Source organism: Perognathus longimembris, chromosome 7, assembly GCF_023159225.1.
Source record: "Perognathus longimembris pacificus isolate PPM17 chromosome 7, ASM2315922v1, whole genome shotgun sequence".
NCBI lineage: Eukaryota > Metazoa > Chordata > Mammalia > Rodentia > Heteromyidae > Perognathus > Perognathus longimembris.
The window spans coordinates 9055372-9074832 of record NC_063167.1 but is presented as its reverse complement, the minus strand read 5'-3'; the positions used below and the strand labels follow the sequence as shown (position 1 = coordinate 9074832).

General features: G+C 60.9%; 1 protein-coding gene across 3 annotated transcripts in view; it reads right to left on the bottom strand.

The window, feature by feature from the left end:
• Positions 1-19461, bottom strand: part of Kazn (kazrin, periplakin interacting protein) — a 57143-nt gene that overhangs the window by 24154 nt on the left and 13528 nt on the right. For all 3 annotated transcript variants that reach the window (XM_048350278.1, XM_048350280.1, XM_048350279.1), the window contains exon 2: positions 15422-15610. In XM_048350278.1, the coding sequence (XP_048206235.1) occupies positions 15422-15610 (189 nt within the window). The remainder of the gene's footprint in view (positions 1-15421; positions 15611-19461) is intronic.

Sequence of the window (19461 nt, the reverse complement as noted above, 5' to 3'; positions counted from 1 at the left end):
TCCCAGGGGGCGGCCCAGGGGCCGTTCGTGTCCCCAGAGGCCACCTGAGGATCCGCACTGGGCCCAGCCCCCTGGGGCCGGGAGAACCCCAAGACAGAAACCCCTCAGAACTCCCGGCACTGCGGCGGGAAGATGGGGCTGGAGCCCCTCACCTCATCGGAGCGGGGAGGGTCTAGGGCAGGAGAGGCCTGGCAGGACCTAGGCGCTCGGGGATGCAGGGAATGCTGGGAGAGAACATTCCGGGTGGCAGGCTCGGCCAAGCGCGGAGGTGCTGGGGAACCAGGAAAGGAGATGCAGCCGGGTGACCTGGCTCCCGGGAGAGGGCGAGGAGGCGGACACCATGCCTGGGCGTGGGACTGGACGGCTTCCCACAGTGGGGTGTCTCAGGGACCCTCCGTCCCCCAGGGCACAGGCAGAGGCTGTGCGGGGCCACACATTACACACTCTTGCTCTGATCACACCTGTGTGGATGGCTACGAGCTCCTCCCAGGGTTGGGGCCTCCAGCAGGGAGCCGGGGCCTTCCCGCCATGCCCTGCACCCCATGAACGCAGCACACCCACCCCGGGCTGACCCGTGCTGGGCCCCATGGTTCCAAGATGGCTGAATCGCCACCTCTGCCTCTGAGACAGCCACCCCCTCCCCCTCCCCACCCAGGTTAAGATCCCGTTTGCCAGACTCCGGAAGAAAGCAAAGGGGTGAGTGACCCCCAGCTCGCCTGGACAGGGGAGGGGCCTGGGACGCCAAGGGCGGAAAGGCCGAGCGGCCGAGCACCTCATGCCGTCCCCACAGCGGCTGCCCGAGTGGAGTGGGGACCCACGCCAGCTCCCAAGCACCCGGCAGAGGCCCGGGGCGGCTGCAGGCTGAGGCAGGTCCCCTCCGCTGCAGGGGACACGGGCACATGCCTGTGCTGAGCGGGGCACCAGCAGGAGAGCCACACTGCGGAACTTGGTCTGTTTAAGGGCGGCCGGCAAAATCAGACCTGAGGGTGAGCGGGAGTTAGCGTCTCACATCTGTAATGCTGGCTACTGGAAGCTGAGGACCGCAGCTCAGAGCCAACCCCATCAACCAGCACAGAGCCAGAAGCGGAGCTGTGGCTCAAGTGGTAGAGCACCAACCCCGAGTGCAAAGGCCAGGGGACAGAGCCAGGCCTGAGTGCATGCCCCAGGGGCCGGACACACACACACACACACACACACACACACACACACACACACACACACACACACTGTGTAAATGCAAGAGGAAAACATGGCAATGGTCAGATCTTTGGGGGGCCTGTAACAAATAAAGGTAGATGTGAACCAGAGGCAGATACCCAGGGCATTTGGGTTGGGTAACAGAAGCTTCTGGAAAGGGGCATATGGAGGAGACACTAGGAGAGAACTGGGGTTGGAGCTCACAAATGAGCTCAAGGATGCTGGCGCTCACTCTGCTTTATGAACAGTGCAGGAGACAGGGTGGGTTTACCACTGCTGACCTCCTCGAGGCAAAGGGGGCAGCCCAGGGGACACCCCCGACCTCCTGACCCAAGGGCGCAACCCAGGGGACACCCCCAACCTCCTGACCCAAGGGAGCAGCCCAGGGGACTCCCCCGACCTCCTGGCCTAAGGGACGGCAATCCTGAGCAGTGGGTGCCCGGGCCGCTCAGCAGACACCTGCCGTCTGGAGAAGGCGGCTTTCGTGTGCTGGGCACTTTGCTGGGCACAGCGGTGCACCAGCCAGGAGGTGCTCACGGCCGTGCCTGGCACAGCCCATCCCAGAGCCAGGAGCAACAAGGCTGGAGTCCAAAGCCACCACAGGGGTTGGAGCAGAGGACGATGTCAGAGACCAAAGCCCGATGACAGCCCCTGTCCTCAGGGAAGGCATGGCGGGACATCCAGGTGACAGGAAGCATGCAGATGTGCTGGCTGGGGACATGGGGTCCCACTGCCCCAGGGAATTAATCTGAGCCCTAAAAACCTGGGACCCAGGCACACCCTGCAGTGCCTGCCTAGGGCGACGGCTGGGTCTCCCTGAGCTCAGGAATGGCTTGTTATGCACGACCTCATGCAAGGCTGCCTAAGTGGGGGGGACTCCAGCTCTGAAGGTCAACAGAAAGCAGCAGGCTTCCAGTTCAGGGGGCAAGGCCATCCCAGCTGCTGGGGTGACTTCCGGCACCCATATTCCTTCAGCTCCAAGGCCGGAGTGGAACAGGCTAACAGCTGGGACTCCTGCAAGGGATTCTTGCCACACACTTCTGGAGTCCAAGGTCACAGGGTCAGGCTGCAAGGCCAAGGTCACAGGGTCAGGTTTGAGCCTGAGGGGACAGAATCAGCAGCACCACTTCCTGCCGAGGCTGGATCCAGTCTCCAACCATCTGGGGCTTCCAGGGGCTGCCCTCCCGTCAACAAAGCCATTGGTCACGTGACGCCCGAGCCCCACCTACTCCACCCGCTTCAGGTTAGTGAAACTTGAGAATACCCTACTTCCAAATGAGGTGGTCTTGAGGTGCTGGGGCATCCTCTTCTCTCTTTCCTAGTGACCAGGAAGGGAACAGGCTCTGCCACCCTCTCCCACCATGACGAGCTGCGTCAGCACAAGGCCCCACGCAACGGCCCGCAACCCAGGCCCTCCAACCCCGGCCAGAGCCACAGGTTGTTGGGTCTCCAGACGTTTTGTTGTCAAGGTGAAAGATGCCCAGGCGCACAATTCCGAGGCACACAGCAGCAAGACGCACAGCACCAAGGTGTACAGTACCAAGACACACGGCACCTGACGCACAGTAAGAACCAGGCCACCCAGTGCCTAGGTGCGCTGTCATCAGCACTGTGGGGGTGGGAGCAGCGCTGGGCCCCCTGGGAACGGCTCCCCTCCTCTTTCAGGTCCACTTGTCCACGGCTGTAGCCCAACCCCGGGGCAGAGCGGCAGCAGAGCGCGCACCACGGCGCAGATCCAGCCTGGAGCCGGAGGAGGCCACGGTTAACGTGTAACCAGAGCTGCCCTGGATGGCGGGCGGAACGCTCGGCCTCCCCCTCCTGGCACAACAACTCCACACGGCAGGTCTCACCGCACCCCGCCCAGATGAAAAGCAGAGCCAGACTTGGCCACTGGCTCCACGACACACAGCTCTCACCCGGACCAGCACGGACGGCAGCTGGGGAAGCCCAGGTCTGTGTCCCGAGGACAGAGGCGGCTCACCACGGCCCGGCCCACAGGCCAAATCCAGCCTCGCCCTTCGTCTGCTGTTTCCCAAGCCTGCTCTGGGCAGCGGCGTTGAGCCCATGCGGAGGGGCTGGGGTGGCCGGTACGTACAGGTTCCGCCGCCAGCGCTTTCTAACAGCCGCTCCTGAGGGTCCCGTGTGCAGTGGGGCAGATGGAGGGGTGAACTGCCATCATCAGCAGAGGAGCTCAGAGGAGGCACGTGTGCGCCCCAAAGCCATGGCTACAGCCCCAATTACGGGGCTAGGGCACATGAATAAAAAAACTAAGAATAAGAACGTGAATAATAAAGGACCAGGAGTGGTGGCTCACCCTGTAATCCTAGCTACTTGGAAGACAGAAATCCAGAGGATCATGGTTTTGGGTCAGTCTGGGCAAAAAATTATTTGAGACCCTCATCTCAACAAATAAGCCAGGCATGGTGAGAGTCCCATCTGTGACGACAGCTATGCAGAAGTCATAGGTGGATGGCAGTCCCAGAACCTGACATTGGGCGGAGGGAGGGGCGGCTACACAAGTCTGAGCTGCAACTCCCAGCAGTGACAGCAAATAAGGTGACAACAGGCCCTCTGTGCCTTTGAGCCCATTCAGGGACACTGGGCACTGTGACAGATACCCCTGTGCCCCCACGCCGTCCCTCAGGCTGGCATGGGGACCTCTGTGCCCCACACCCCTCCCCCAGGCTGGCACGGGGGCCCCTGTGCCCTCACACCCCTCCCCCAGGCTGGCACGGGGGCCCCTGTGCCCTCACACCCCTCCCCCAGGCTGGCACGGGGGTCCCTGTGCCCTCACACCCCTCCCCCAGGCTGGCATGGGGGCCCCTGTGCCCCACACCCCTCCCCCAGGCTGGCACGGGGGTCCCTGTGCCCTCACACCCCTCCCCCAGGCTGTCATGGGGGCCCCTGTGCCCCACACCCCTCCCCCAGGCTGTCACAGGGGTCCCTGTGCCCTCACACCGTCCCTCAGGCTGGCATGGGGACCCCTGTGTCCTCACACCCCTTCCCCAGGCTGGCACGGGGGCCCCTGTGCTTCCCTCAAGGCTCCTGCAGGCCGGCACCATGAGCTGCTCCGAGTTCACCAAGCAAGAAGACAGGAGGTGAGGGCTTCCTGCGATTTGCAGCTTTTCACTTCAAATGCTGCTAGAGTAAGGCAGGAGTTTCCTATCCGCCCCCGAGGGCCAGCACTGGGCAGTGCTGGACTGAGGAGTGCCTGGGGCAAGTGCCAGGGGCAAGCATCGCCTCCCCCTAGGGACCGCCGCATCCCAGCCCTCCAAGGCTGTCCGTGTGCGCTAGGACTGGGCTTGCGCTGTGGCCTGCTTCCCACAATGGCTGCCCGGACCTCTCTACCCCAAGCCCGAGCCGGCATCCAGAGACGCAGAGGCACGGCCCGAGTTCCGACTCTCCTTTCTTCTGAAGGGTTCCTTTCTCAACGGGGGTCTTTCATGACATGGAAAGTTCTGGTGACCCGGCCAGCTGTTATGCCTCAGTCCAACTCCTGCCTGGGTGACCGAGTGTCCGTCCCTTGCTATGGCTCCGCCCGTCCCTGGCTGGTGGCTCCTACCTCCTCCTCCTCCCAGACTGACCAGTCACCTCCAGCCTCCCTTTCCAGATGTTCATCTGTCTTTGCGCCTTCTGGACCCAGGGGTGTCTGGGTCCTTCGGTCCTGCCCACCCTCACCCATGCTCCAGCCCAGCCTTGCTCAGCCAGGACAAGATGTTCCAGTGACACTTGGTGGCCGTCCACTGTCCAGACCCAAAGCCCGACCCTCGCCAGGTCCCCGGCTCCTCCCTGGGGGCGCAGCTGTGCACGGTGCCCGAGGGTCCCTGCCTCCCGGCACCCCTCCCAGGCCCCGGGCCCACGCAGCTCCACCAGCACTCAGTAGGTGGCTGCAGATGGCACACAGGGGTGGGAAGAGCCGCAGACGGCCCCTGCACGTGCTACGCCCTGCTGCCCTGGGCGTTACGCCTCCTCCAGGGAGGACTTCCGGTGCACAGAGCCGAGGAGGACAAACGCGTTTAAACACCGCACCGTGGGGCATGGGTTCCTGAGGGATGTCGGTACCTGGGATGAGAGCCCTGGACGCAATTCTCCAGGGATCCCGAGGGAGGACTGCATTACAGATACACACGCATGTGCACACACACAAGCAACAGGGCTGCAAACCAGCACAACGACACCTCCGACGGCGTGGGAACATCTCCATTCTGAAAGGCTCCTCCCTGCCAGTGCATCCTGGGAGCCAGCGCTACAGATCTACTTCTTGGTTCTCTTCTGCAGTAACAAAGTGACTCCAGCAGGGACTGATCTGCACAAAGACAGGTATTCACACCTACAGTGCACACTAACCAGAGGCATCCAAACTTAGAGCACACACTAGCCTGGGGTGTTCACACCTAGAGCATACACTGGCCTGAGGCGTTCGCACCTACAGCTTTAGGGCCACAGGGATTCACACCTACAGCATGCACTGGCCTTCACATCTACAGTGTGAGCCCCGGGGAGGGGGCGGGTTATGGACGGAACTCTGCTGGAGGACCGAGAGGCGACTTCCAAACCTCCAATCCTGTGTCAGGAGCGGAGAGTCGATGAGAGGACCCCGACGAGCCCTGGGGATGAGGGCTAGGTCCAGCTCCTAGCTGAGGCAGAAGCCACCCTGCCCTCCCCGCTGGGAAGAAGGTCTTTGGGCCTCTCTTGGTCCCCACCGCTCCAACCTCGGGGAACCTGACCCTCAGGAGCAAGGGCTGCCCCGGGCGTCCCAGTGCCCGCGGGGATGCTGTGTGCCGGGGCCGCGGGCGCCCGTGGAGGTCTCTGGAGGAGGAGCTGCCAGCCTCCCCCTCCGGTCGCAGGGCTCCCAAGGTGTGGCTGCGATGCGTTCCCCTCCCGGCTCTGCCCTGCTCCCTCACGGCTCTGGGACGCTGCTGCCACACCCATGCTCTCCCTCATGGCCCAGCCCCCAGAAGAACAGTGCGGCCTGTCGTGCCCTCCCAGGTCCCGGCGCCCGGTGGCAAGTGCCCCCTCCCCCCCCAGCACACGTGCGAGCCGAGAGCAGAGGAAGGGGGAGCCGGGGAAAGGACCTGGTCCCGTGAGGAGGGGGGGGCCGCGGCTGCTTTCTCTTCACCTCCCCCTCTACTGTCAAGGACGGCTGCCCCACACCTGTCGGGTGCATGTCCAGTGCCTGGGCCAGCTCCAGGTCCAGGTTTATCCCCGCAGTCTGGACCGAGCCCTAACAAAGCCGTTCCTCCACTCCCAGCTTGGTGACACCTTAGCATGGATGGATAAACAGCCACTTAGTAACCTAACCTCAACCCCAGCACACCTCAGTCACAACCACAGGTGGTAAACCGCCTCAGGGCGGGTTCAGCCAGAGCTGCCAGTGTGCGGGGAGGAGAGGCCGTGTGACCTGCCCAAGGGCAAGCAGGACTGGAGGGTCCTGAGCTCCCTTTCTCACCCCTGGAAACCTCTGCTTCCCCCACGGGATGAGGCCTTGTGAAAATTCCTGAAAGCCAAGGCCATGTGCCACTGAGTGAGTGTGTGCGTGCATGCGCGTGCATGAACAATGGCAGGGCGGGATGGTGCAGCAGCTCCAGAACAGCCCGGAAGTGTCTTGCTGATGGCAGGGCCTAGCCCTACCGGCCCCACTCACCTATGACCTCTCTCTCAGGAGACTTGGAGGGGCCCAGAGCCTCGTCCGGCCTCTCACTGGGGCTGCAAGCGCCCCCAGGCGAGAGTGTGACCTGCAAAAGGAGGGTTGTAGGGTCTGGGCCCTCAAGGAGGCCTGGAAGCTATGGCGGGCTCTTCCGGTTGATGGTTTTCCTGGGAACTTGGGCTGAACCCAGGGAGACGGAGGGCAACTCTTTCCCCTCCATCCCACCCCCAAGGAAGGGTCCCCAGCTACTCAGAACTTCAGTGGGGGATCTGGGGGAGTCTGTCTGGGCTCAAGAGGAGCTTGGCACAGAGCCTCATGGGGGTGGGGGGGGAGACCTGTCTTCTCCCTCCTCCTCCTACCCCCACTGGGCCTACTTCCTTGCCCTTTTGTCACGGCTAACTAGCACCCACAGAGGCTACTAAGTCAGGGTGCTGGCTCCCCTTTCAGGGGGAAGCCGGTAAAGCCAGCCAAGGCCCTGCCAGGGACGCCCCTTCTCCAGGGCTACAATGCCTCACCCTCACCCTTCCCCTTCCCTCAGAGTTCCCCTTCCCTCAGTGGGTAGCCTGGGGATGGGGCTTCTGCCAGAGAAGAACAACAGAGACACCTGCTGTGAAGGGCTTGGCTGCTGGGGAAGATCCCAAGGGGAGGGGAGGGGAGGGGAGGGCCCAGAGCCACACCAACCAAGCGCTGGATGCTCCAGATACCGCTCCCCCCCCCCCCCCGCCCCCCAGCCGGCATCTACAGCCTGCTAATACCAGGGGCACTGGGCACCCAAGCTCTGGGCCATGAAGGTCCAGAATGCTTGGCCTGAAACCTGTGGGAGGAGCAGGAGCCAGCGAAAGAAAGAAGGAAAAAAGGAAAGAAGGAAGGAAGGGGGAAAAAAAAAAGGGAGGGAGGAAAGGAGGGAGGGAAAGAAAGAAAAGAACAGCGAGGAAGCCCTGGCAGCAGGCGGGCTCTGGGCGGTGGCAGCCGGGTGGAGGCACTGGCCGGCGCCAGTGGCAGGCCAGTCCCCAGAGCGGCCACCCGCGTGGCCAAGGCCCCTTCAGGGCGGGCTCCTCGCGCCTCAGAGCCAGGTCCCTGAAGGACATTTCCTCCTGAAGCCCCAGGGAAAACCGGCCGGCTGGAAGCGGCCCTGTGGCTGCAGTGGTAGAGCACTAGACGTGAGCACAAGCAGCTCAGGGGCAGCGCCCAGGCTCTGAGTTCGAGCTCCAGGACCCGTGCAGGCTCCGTGGGCCTGGCCTCTCCCCTGGGTGCCACCAGAGCCACCCAGGCTCTCCCTGCACAGATGTTGAGGGTGGCTCAGGGGCAGGGGCGTGTGCGGCGGGAGGCACATTCCTGGGTCGGTCCTGCCACATGCCAGGGAGAGGGACAAAGGTCAGCGCTCAGGACAGGGCTGGTGGCTCATCTAGCCAGAAAGCCGGGGCTCAGGAATGCCGTTCAGGCACGAGAAGGTTCCAGGAGCTAGAACAGGCAACCCGATGTGCTCCCAGCCCCCGACAGGGACCCTCTGTCTCCAGTACTCTGTCCCATCTGGGCACAGGTGGGCGAGAGAGGTCCCAGCTCCAGATGGACACTGTGTGTCCATCCCCATCTAGCCAGACCCCCATCTCCAGGGCGGCTAGGACACCACAACCTCTGTCTCCCGCCCTCATCCCACTCCATCTCAAGATGGAATCAACAGGCTCGGCAGCTCCCGGTCATACATGCAAACTACCTACAGCCACATCCACCAAATCCTAATAAGTTTCCAAGCTCTGTGTGTGTGTGTGTGTGTGTGTGTTGGTCCTGGGTGGGCCTTGAACTCAGGGCCTGGCGGCTTCCCTGAGCTTTCCTGCTCAAGGCTAGCACTCTACCACTTGAGCCACAGCTCCATTCCTGGCTTTTTTGGGTAGTTAATTGGACATAAAGGTCTCCTGGGCTTTCTTGTCTGGACTGGATTTGAACCACAATCCTCAGATCTTGGCCTCCTGAATAGCTAGGAATTACTGGCACGAGGCAGTGGCTGGCTCAATAATAATAACAACAAAAAAAAAAGCCCGTCCTTCCGCGTCCCCAAGCCCTGGGCAGCTCACGGATGCGGACGGCTTCCGGGCTGGTCAGCCGCATGGCCATTGCTATTTAAAGAGCTGGGCCAGAGCCCGGCCACAGCGCATCAGCTTTAGGCCACACGGACTTGTTCCTGGAACGCTGGCCAGGAGCCCTGAATGCCGAGCTCTGGAAAGGACGGGGTGTCCAGACCCCCTGCAGTCAGCCTGACTCCAGGGTCTGCCCACTTGGCACCGGGTGCCCTCTGTGACCTGTTAAAGTTGGCTTGCAGAAAAAGGTCCTAGGGGAGTAAAGAAGTGATCCTCCCCTCCCCTAATCCACCGGATCCCCGCTGCCCCTTTCCCGCACACTTGCTTGGCTTGTTTACTCACAGCTAGTGTGCTCTTCCACTTGAGCCAGGCCTCCAGCCTGGCTTTTTGCTGACTAACTGTAGATAAGAGTCTCATGAGCGTTTCTACCTGGGTGGCTTTAAGCACCATCCTCAGATCTCAGCCTCCTATGTAGCTAGGATTACAGGTGTGAGCCACCTGTTCCCAGCTGCCGCTTCTTCTGGTTTGACAGATGGTTTTGTGCTTTACAAATGGCACACAGAGGGCCGGGAATGTGGCTTCGTGGCGGAGTGCTGGCCCAGCATGCCTGAAGCCCTGGGCTCGATTCCTCAGCACCACATACACAGAAAAAGCCAGAAGTGGCGCTGTGGCTCAAGTGGAGGAGTGCTAAAAGAAGAAGTGGGAGAGTGTTCAGGCCCTGAGTTCAAGCCCCAGGACTGGCAAAACACAACAAAACCAAAGAACAAATGGTGCACAGAAACTGCACACACACACACACACACACACACACACACACACACACACACACACACACACACACACACCTGCTAGGTACCAGAGCAGGGACCCCCCCAGGCCATCTCAGGCCTGTTCAGAAAACAACCCCACCTGGGCCTGAGCCAGAGGGCCTCCCTGAGGATGGAGGCCATGAGGCTGGATTTTCATTCTGTTCCCAAAGCCGATCACTGAGAGGCCGGTGTGAGGACCCATACAAGGCTATACGTTCTATCTTGGCAGGGGACTTAGCTAGACCCCAGGCCAGGCTCTTGGAGCAGTATCAGAGAGCCTGGCGGGCTTATCTCTAATCACACTGTGTTTTCCGTTCAGCTGGGCCGGCCGCTGCCCCAAATGAAAAGTCTAAACCAGTAGCTCTTGCTTGTGCCTCAGCCCTGGCCTGGCCTGTGGCTGAGGCTGCTGGCATCCCCGGCTGAGGTGCTGACTCAACTCCAGGGGAAGGAAGAGGCGGGGCGAGGCGAGCGAGCCGCAGGCTCCCGGGCTCAGAGCGGCCTTGGTCCCCAAGGACAACCTCCTCAGCAACGACAGGGAGGAACCAACAAACTCTGGTGCCTCCAGGGGCTTCTGCACGACACCCAGCCCCAGGTCTGCTCCTTCTTCCCCTGCCTCCCTATCCTGGGCCCTTCCCCTCTATGCTATGAGGACCCCAAAGAAGTGGCAGCACACAGGGGGGCGGGGGGGGGAGCAAATCTTGCTTCCAAAACCTCTTCATTACAAAGCCTGAGAAAACTCCCTGAGCCGTTCTCACCTCTGCTCTGTAGCTGGGGAAACTGAGGCTAGTCAACACTCTTCATCTAGCAAAGGCTGCTGGGAAGAGCGGGGGCTGACACAGGCAGAGCGGGGGGGGGGGGGGGAAGGTGAGTGTTGGTGACTTTCCCAGGTGTCAGCTGGAAGGAATGTCACCCCCAAACGCCCGGATACGTTCACACCTCCGTTATCCCAAATACAACACAGGTTCCCCCAACGGAAGAATGGCTGGGGCGGCCCAACACGTTTCCCAGTACAGTGTGTGGGTCAGCGCTGGAGAGTGTGCCGGGCACCCCGGACAACTGTCTTCAGCTATTTCCAAGACGATTGGGGAACGGCCATGTGTGCTTCAGGTGTGCAGACACACTGGAAGGGTGCGCACTGGGATGCTGGAAGGGCATCTGCGAAGGAGGCTGCAGGGGGTACTCGGCCCAGCAGGCAAGAAGAGATAAGAGAGAGGTGCTTGGGGGGAGGGAGGCAGCCTTCCCCCCTCCCACATCACAGTGAAGGAAGTCAGTCCTCGTGAACCCCCGCCAACCCCCCCCCCCTCACAACAGGGTGGCTACCGCGGACACTCAGGAATCCTGTATTTCAAAATAGCCAGAGCAGGATTCTGAACGTTCACACTGTAATAAAAATTGAAAGCCAATCACCCTCATTTGCACATTGCACTACGTATGCTTGAGTCAAAACATCATGTTACACACCCTATAAACATGTACAATTATGTGCATCAAAAATTTAAAATAAAAAAAATAAAACCCAACCACATAAAAAACAAAAACAAAGGACCAAGTGTGCTGTCAGGGAGGTAGTGATTAGAGTTCAGGCTCCGGGTGGGTGATGGTAGTAATAGTTGCCAAGCAACCAGGCAGAGTAGCCGCCCACCAGATGATGGAGTTGGTCACGTGACCTGCTTTGGCCAATGAGATGCCAGCAAACAAGGGGCACAAGGTTGTTTTAAAAGCATCTGTACAATGCAATGAAAGCAGTTAAGGGGAAACCGGGTATTATCCGGGACTTGATTATCTTTGCAACTTTTCTATAAATCTCCCTATCGCTATTTTAAAAACATTTGCGCATTAGCAATGAATGTGCATCTGGAAAGGTCACAGTGAATATCCCTTTTGTGCAACCAATATACACCAATAAAAAATTCTCCCCAAAAGCTAACGGAAGTTGTGGCTGCTGCTAGTGACTCATGCCTGGAATCCTAGCCGTTCAGGAGGCTGAGATCTGAGGAACCTCGTCCCACAGGAGCCCAGGCAGAAAACCACATTGTGAGACTCATCTCCAATTAACCAGCAAAAGCAAGAAAGTGCAGATGTGGCTCAAGTGGTAGGGACAAAAGCTAAGCAAGAATTCAAGGCTCTGAGTTCAAATCCCAGTACTTTCCTTGCCCCTCCCCCAGCCCCAATACACACACAGTTGTGCATTAGGACATGTGTCCTTCTTAGGTCTCTGTCTACAATGTGAAGCGTGGCCCAGGTTGGAGGTTGGAGTCCCCTTGCCTGGCTGACAGCCACACCCTAAGACTGGACATTTCTCCCCGTTAACCGCGTGTGATGGGCCACTGGGCTGCATCTGGGGCCTGAGAAGCTTTCCAGGGGCATCTGTGAAGTTCTGTCTGTTGATTTAAACATTCTGGAAGCTTCCATGGAGTTTAAAGCCTTCCACACCAGGGGTGCGAGACAGGAGTGATTCTGGGTGGGCCCCTACATCAGTCCTGAGGGTCACCAGGCTAGATCTGGAGATCTAGAGGAACAAATCCAACCCTGGGCAATGAGTTAGACAGAAGATGAACAGGTCTTGTAGGGGAGGGAGGAGACAAAGAATAGAGCGTGGATGTGGGGAAGGAGACAGGAGATAAAGTCACTATTTATTTACTGGGGGCTTGAACTTAAGAGCCTGGGTGGTATTCCTTAGCTTTTTTACTCAAGGCTGGTGCTCCACCACTTGAGCCATAAATCTCCTTCTGGCTTTTTGCTAGTTAATTGGAGATGAGTCTCTCAATCTGTCTGCCTGGGATGGCTTCAAACCCCAACCCTCAGAGCTCAACCTCTCGTGTAGCTACGATGACAGGTGTCTAACCTGCTAAGAGTGCCGTGGTGGGCTTCTGTCAACCCCCTTGGGGGGAAACTTCTTACTTACAGGCCAGCTATGTCTGAAAAGGCAGCGGAAGCATGGACCCCCACGCCAATGGGCTTATTAGCTCATCTCAGGCCTGACTGGCCTTTAAAGAAATAGAATGTGTCCATCTAACTTGCACGGGTAAGCATGTCATAGTTTCTAGGCAAATCACCAGATTCTAGACAGGCCTGGAATTGTCCAAACCACGGCACAGGACAGGTCTCAGCACACGGAAGCTGTCCAGGAACATTTGGTGAATGAGCAAATTAATACAGTTTGGTTTCTTCTAGGAGGTTAGTTTGGGGCAGGCAGCTCCCACCGAGGTATGGAAAGGCCCCAGCAGATCTTCCGCCTTCTACAAGAGGAAACCGGGTCCCTGTCATTTTTTGGTTGCTACACGGAGAAGCTACAGACAGGTCAATTACAAAGAACACGGGTTCTATGATGGTGCCCGCCAGCAGCACCCGTGCCTGGAAGAGGGGGAAAGCGAGAGAGATGGGGGGAAGGGGAAGGAGTGAGGGAGCGCTTAAATGTCTGATAATAGGAAATGGCTAGGTAAATCATGGTACTTCCATTCGGGAGAACATCATGCAGTCATTAAAAATTACGTTCTCAAAGAGTACTTATTGTTGTGGAAAACCCTCCACATGTTAAGAGACTGCAAAGACTGAGAGAAGCCCTCGTCCTGGTCGCGAGGATCACAGGGCCCCCGGGCTGTCCCAGAGGCTCCAGGTTCCCCGCCCCACCAGCGGACACCAAGGACATTGGTGTTGTCATTTGGGACTTCTGCCTCGAACCCCAAACTCCAAAAGCAAACCCTCTGCCCTCGCCCCCACGAGATCAACGGAAGACCCCCAAGCCCCCTTAGTGCCCCCCAGAATCTGGTCACTGCTATGGGGCCATGCAGGGGTCTGGGCGCTGAACCCCTAATTCTCTCCCACAGGGGAGAGTTTGGGCTTCACCCAAACCCCAATGGGGGTGGGAGGGATGGGGCTGCAGCCGGACGTCTGCAGCTGGCTCTGTTCTTCTCCTCCCTCTCCTCGCCCAGCCCCCTCCTGCCCACATCTGTCAGCAGCCCAGGCTCCGGCCGGCTGGCCAGGAAGCATCTTATTTATGGCGCTGTAGTACCGCAGGGGCGAGGCGGCCCCTGACCTGCCTTTCAAGGACACTGCCACCTTGAGCTTGCATGCGGTGGCGGCGGGCACTTCCGGTCTGAACACCCCTGATGGGGGTCAGGTAACCCACATCCCTAAGCAAGGCCAAGTCCTCCCGTCTGAGCACCACTAAGACTGCATTAATGGTACCAGGCACAGAGCCAAGCGCTTTCTATCTCATTTAACCCTCACGGCCTAGGAAGTAGTTTCTATTAATAGATCCAATTATGAGGGACGCGGTTACCATCATGATCCCTAGCAAAGGATGCACAGGTTCAGAGAGGTTGAGGAATCTACCCAAGGTCATACCGCAAGTCCTAGCTAGGGCTGGGATTCAGGTTCAAGTCTGACTCCGGAGTCTGCCATCGCCTCAGTGAGCTAAGGCGTGCCTGCCTCTTGCATTCAGGTGACCGCACCCAGAGGGGATGTGGAATGTGGGCGCAGGGGGTGCCGCTGCCTCTGGAGTCTCATTCTGGGGCCTTATCTGTGGTGAGAGTGGGGGGCGGGGTGGCCAGGAGCGCCTAGCAGGATGGGGGTGCGTGGCGTGTCCTTGAGAGCTGAGATGTGACAGGGCTCAGACTCTCAGCAAGGAGCCGCACCTGGAGCGAGGGGGCTGGGCTGGGCGCAGGGGGTGAAAAGAGCCAAGCATCCAAGCTCAATGCCTAGCACCAGCACAAGGAAAAGAAGAAAGAAAATACTAGAAATAAACAGCTCACCAGGTCTCCCTAAGACCGCACGATCCAGTCACCCACGATCTGGCCCTCGCCGGCATGTGGGGGGGGGGGGCTCACTGAGCCTCCTACCGGGGAACTCCCTCCCCCTCCCCCTCCCCGCCCCTGTCCCGTCCTGCATCCTGCAGGACCCCACGCGGAGGGCTGGAACTACGTCAGCACGCGGCAGACTCCGTGAGCGGACGAGCTGGGGTCCTGCTCAGCCGGGGGAAGCTGCGTCCTGCCCCATCACGCTGGAGCCACGTGAATCATCGAGAAACACGCGTGTCTGTCCCGCCACGCAGGCAGCTAGCGATTTCGTGGGCTTTCTGCAGCCGCCCTCCTTCTCTTCCTCCTCCTCCTCCTCCTCCCCCTCCCCCTCCGGCATGAGGGAAGCGGTGCTGGGCCCAGCATGCGAGGGGCTCGGAACACTCCCACAGGGAAGTGGGGGGACGCGCTTTTCCCCATCAGAGACCCTGGGAGGAGAGGCAAGAGGCCTCGAGGATGCGGGGCCAGAGACCCAGCCCAGAAAGGTGCCCATGTAAACCTTGGCTCTGAGGGAGGTGCCCACAGGGCGTGGTGGCCCCCCCAGAGGAGGGAGGGAGATGTACCCCAACCCCCAGGCATGTGAACTACTACCCTAATAGGGCTGGACCCTGGGCCGGGCAGCGGGGGCCCTGGGCCGGTCGGCGGGGGCCCTGGGCCGGGCGGCGGGGGCCCTGGGCCGGGCGGCGGGGGCCCTGGGCCGGGCGGCGGGGGCCCTGGGCCGGGCGGCGGGGGCCCTGGGCCGGGCGGCGGGAACCCTGGGCCGGGCGGCGGGGAACCCTGGGCCGGGCGGCGGGGACCCTGGGCCGGGCGGCGGGGAACCCTGGGCCGGGCGGCGGGGAACCCTGGGCCGGGCGGCGGGGTCCCGGCAGAGCCGCAGCACCCCGAGGCGTCACTCACCCTGCAAGGCCTCTTTGGCTCTGGCCAGCTCCTGCTCCTTCTGCACCAGCTGGACCCGGAGCTCGGTGGCCGTGAGGACCTCGGGGCCCTTGCCGCCCTGCGACTCCTCCAGGTCCTTGGCCAGCATCTCCTTCATCTGCCGGAGAAGGTGAACTTCCTCCTGGAGCCGGGCCACTTCCTCCCGCAGCACTAGGGGACAAGAGCACAGGTCACACGGGGCGGCTCCCAGGGCGCCGACTTCCTGTCCCTCTGCACCAAGGGCGCCGAAGACCCCCGGCCCCCACCCCCCCCCCCCGGGTGCCCATCCAGGGGCGATGATGGCCCTGGGGCTGGCACCCGTGACCCCCACCGTACACACCAGGGTGCTGCGGCTCACAGATCAAGTCATCCCAAGGGCTCAGTCACAACTGGCAGATTTGAGCCAGGCCCGGCTGACCCCAGGCTGAGCGCTAGACTCGCACTCAGGACAGGGACGGAGGCGCTGTGTGGGGGAGCGGGACTGCACAGGACACGCTCCTCCTGGCCATCTCCTCCATGCGACACACCTCTGCCACCTGGTCTGGGGTCAACAGGAGCCCTGGAGCCCCCGGCCTACGGCACGCTCATGTGACATTCTGGAAGCACCCGTGGGCATCTGTCTATTGCTAACAAAGCCTGGGGATGGGATGGGGGGAGGGGACTATGACCGCTTTTGTTGTTGGTCCTGTGGTGTCCTGTACCCAGTGCCACACCTGGCTCCCATTCACCTCGAGCAGAACCATGGAAAGAAGGCCTGAGTAGAAGGAACCAGGAGGCCCGGTCTATTTCAGGATGGAGTGAGTGACTGCCAACGTTACATGACCAGATTGGGGGGGGGGAGGGATCGGGTGGTTGCTTCCTCCTGTTTTTAGTCTCTCTCTCTCTTAGGTCATGGCTCCTGGGATTCCCGAACCAGCCCTGCGCTGGGTCCTTTACTGTCACCTGTGCACTGGGTCCCCAGAGGCCTGGCTTCAAATGCAGGCCTGCGCTGCACCCAGCCAACCCATCTGCACCGAGCGCCGCCGGCTCCCACTCCAGGTCCCGGCTCTCAAGGCCTGTGCGGGCTGCCCGGCTTGGGTGGCAGATTTATACCAAAACAAACAAAAAGCCCCAGATGCCAACTTCTGGCCAGGGTCAGGTGAAGTTTTAGTGTGAGACGGCCCCCACAGTGCCCAGGCCAAGTGGCTCTGTCCCAATGGAGGGGACAAGGGGACACCCCCACAAGGAAGCAGGGGGCCCCCAAAAGCAGGCCCTGGGGCGGCGGGGGGGGGGGGAGGGGAAGCCACACCTGTGCTCAGCAGAGGTCAAGGGGTGGGGCTGGCACGTGACCGGCCCTGGTCTCAGCTCACCTTCCTAGCAGGTGCACCGGCTGAAGCCCCGCCCCCGCGGCCAGGCTCCAAACAAGCCTGGGGAGCCCGAGGGCGGCACACCAGGTGCAGCGCCCAGGGACCGAGCCCCAGGGGGCCAGGCTGGAAAAACAACTTCAGGGAGAGCCGGGCACCCGGCTGACAGAGCGCACCTGCCCCACGGGGCGGGGCGCCGGATCGCCCGCCCCGCCCGCCCCGCCCGGCTCTTCCAGGAGCAGTCGACCCGGGCCCAGGCCCCTGGCTCCTGGCACCCCGGTGGCACCCTGTCCTGGGCCCCGGCCGCTCCACCTGTCATCAAGCAGAGGTGGAGGCCCAGCTAGCAGAACACCTAGCGGTGCACGAGATGCAGTCTCCAGCACCGCAAAGAGCAAAACTTCTCAAGAGCCACCGTGGCAAGCACTGTGCGCGCCCGGCACCGTGCCCCGGGGTGTCTCCAGCACCTACGGCCCGCCCCACCTCCGGGCACCGAGCACCCCCTGCCTTCTTTAGGAGGAACACACTGGAGTTGGGGGAATCTGCTTTCTGTCTCAGAGGTGCTCCCTTGCTGTGTGACCTTGGGTGCTCACGGTCCCTGTCTCCTCTGCTCCTCGGTTTACGAGGCACAGGCTCACATGTAGCCCAGGCTGGGCTGGAACTAGAGATCCCTTGCCTCCGCCTCCTGAGTGCCGGGATTACAGGAGTGCACCACCATGCCGGGCGAGAGGGACTCGCGGGCGAACGCTCCTGTTTCTGCGCTTCTCCGTGAGGACGGAGACCCGGGCTCTGGTCCGCAGCTGCACTGCCCGGTGTCTTGGTCACATGGGCTGCAACCCAGGTGCGCAGGTGCCGCCGGCGGCGAAGGCCTGGGCAGAGCGGTGCGGACGGCAGCCACCTCTGCACAGGCGCTGGTGGGAGGCGGGAAGGGGGTGTGGCCATGTCCAGCTCTACAGAGTCCCAGCACAGGGGTGGGCCGCCCAGCCCCCGGGCCCCTGAGCAGGGGAAGGGCAGGCGCCTAACGCAAGCCAGGCTCGTCAGCAGAGTCCCCCGGCCTCGGCAGGTCAGCAGGGGAGGCCACGCCGCTGGGAGACCACAGGCCCCAGGTGCCTCTTCCCCAAGGGCACAGGAGGCACACTGCCCCGCACCAGGTGGCCCTGGGAGCTGGGACACAAACCCTGCCCTTCGGTGGCCCGTCTCCCTCAGAGGGCACGGGCCCAGCCTCCCTTGTAGCTAGGCATGCCCACGCGGCCTAGTTCTGACCAGTGAAGCATAGAAAGAAGTCCCTGAGGAGGATGGGCCTTGAAGAAAACTGGGCTTTGCCTTCTGCCCACCTTTTATCTCTAAAGTGGCATGAATGGCTGGAGCCGCAGCCGCCACCTTAGCAACAGGAGGTACTCTTTAACGTTTCCAGTGAGTCGTAAGTTTATGAGCCCTGTTTCCCCCAGATGAGGTCTAAATAATAACATTATACTAGCCATGTATCACCATACCAATTATACCTTTGCTAACATTTGACACAACCTCAGCTCCAAACTGTAATTTTACCAGTTGTATTTACCTAGGTTAATCTCCACAAAGAAGATTCTATCAGTTATCACACACACACACACACACACACACACACACACACACACACACACACACACACTTCTACAGACAAGGCAGGGATATGAAGCACAGGAGGTAAATGACCAGACCAAGGTCACAGAGTTGAAGAGGAGAGCCAGGGCTGACCCCCGGGGCAGTCTGGCTCCAGCGCCGTAATCTCGCCAGGCCACCATGGTGTACTTGGAGTCACTGAATACCCAAGTCCTTGATCACATCACGCCAGAAGGCTTGGACTCTTCACTGGCATAAAACAACCGTCCTCCTCCTGTTCCAGCCAGTCTGAGCTGCATTTTCTGTCCCTTACAACTGAATTCTGGGGGGAAGAGGGGGGCCGCAGCTTACCAGGTGTCCCTAATCCCCACAAACTTCCAGGCTACCCACTATGTTTCAAGCTAGCACATTTCCCTCCCAAATGAGAGGATCAAAGTGGACGGGCCGTGCCTCCCACAGCGCTGGGAGCACAAGCCGCTCCTGACTGCAGGAACAGCCCCCTCCTCTGGGCCGGCCAGCCAGAAGCCCCGGGCAGCCCCAGGGCTCAGGCTCAGCCCTGGCTACTCTGATGGGCCTTTCCGCTCTTCCCCAGCAGGCGGGGGGTCCTGGCGCACCAGCTGCTGGGGTCTGCCGAGGGGCTGAGCCCCAGATCTGTGTCAGCCCCTGCCTGGCACCGTGCCCAGGTGACTGATCTGCCTCCCGAGCCACGCAGAAGTGCGGGCGAGGCCGGGCCGAAGCCTGGCTGATTCCCTGGCCCGGGGGCCCATCAGGAAGACCGGGCTCCCAGACCTAAGTGCCAGGCTGTGGCAGGATAGAAGCGGAACCTTGCCAGCTTCCACAACCCCAGCCAAGGCACTGACCTCCCCTTCCCCAGGCCCAAGCTCGGGGAGGGAGGCACCGGGGAAGGGGCTGCCTCCCCGCCGGCTCCCTCTCAGTCCTCCTCCCTCCTCATCCCCTCGGAAAATGAACTCACGGAGACACGGAAAGGAAAGAGGCTCGATTTCCCCCTCACCAAGGGGGGTACGGCACCCCCCAGGCACTGGGTGCAAAGCTCACAAGGTTGCACCGCACCCGTTACTG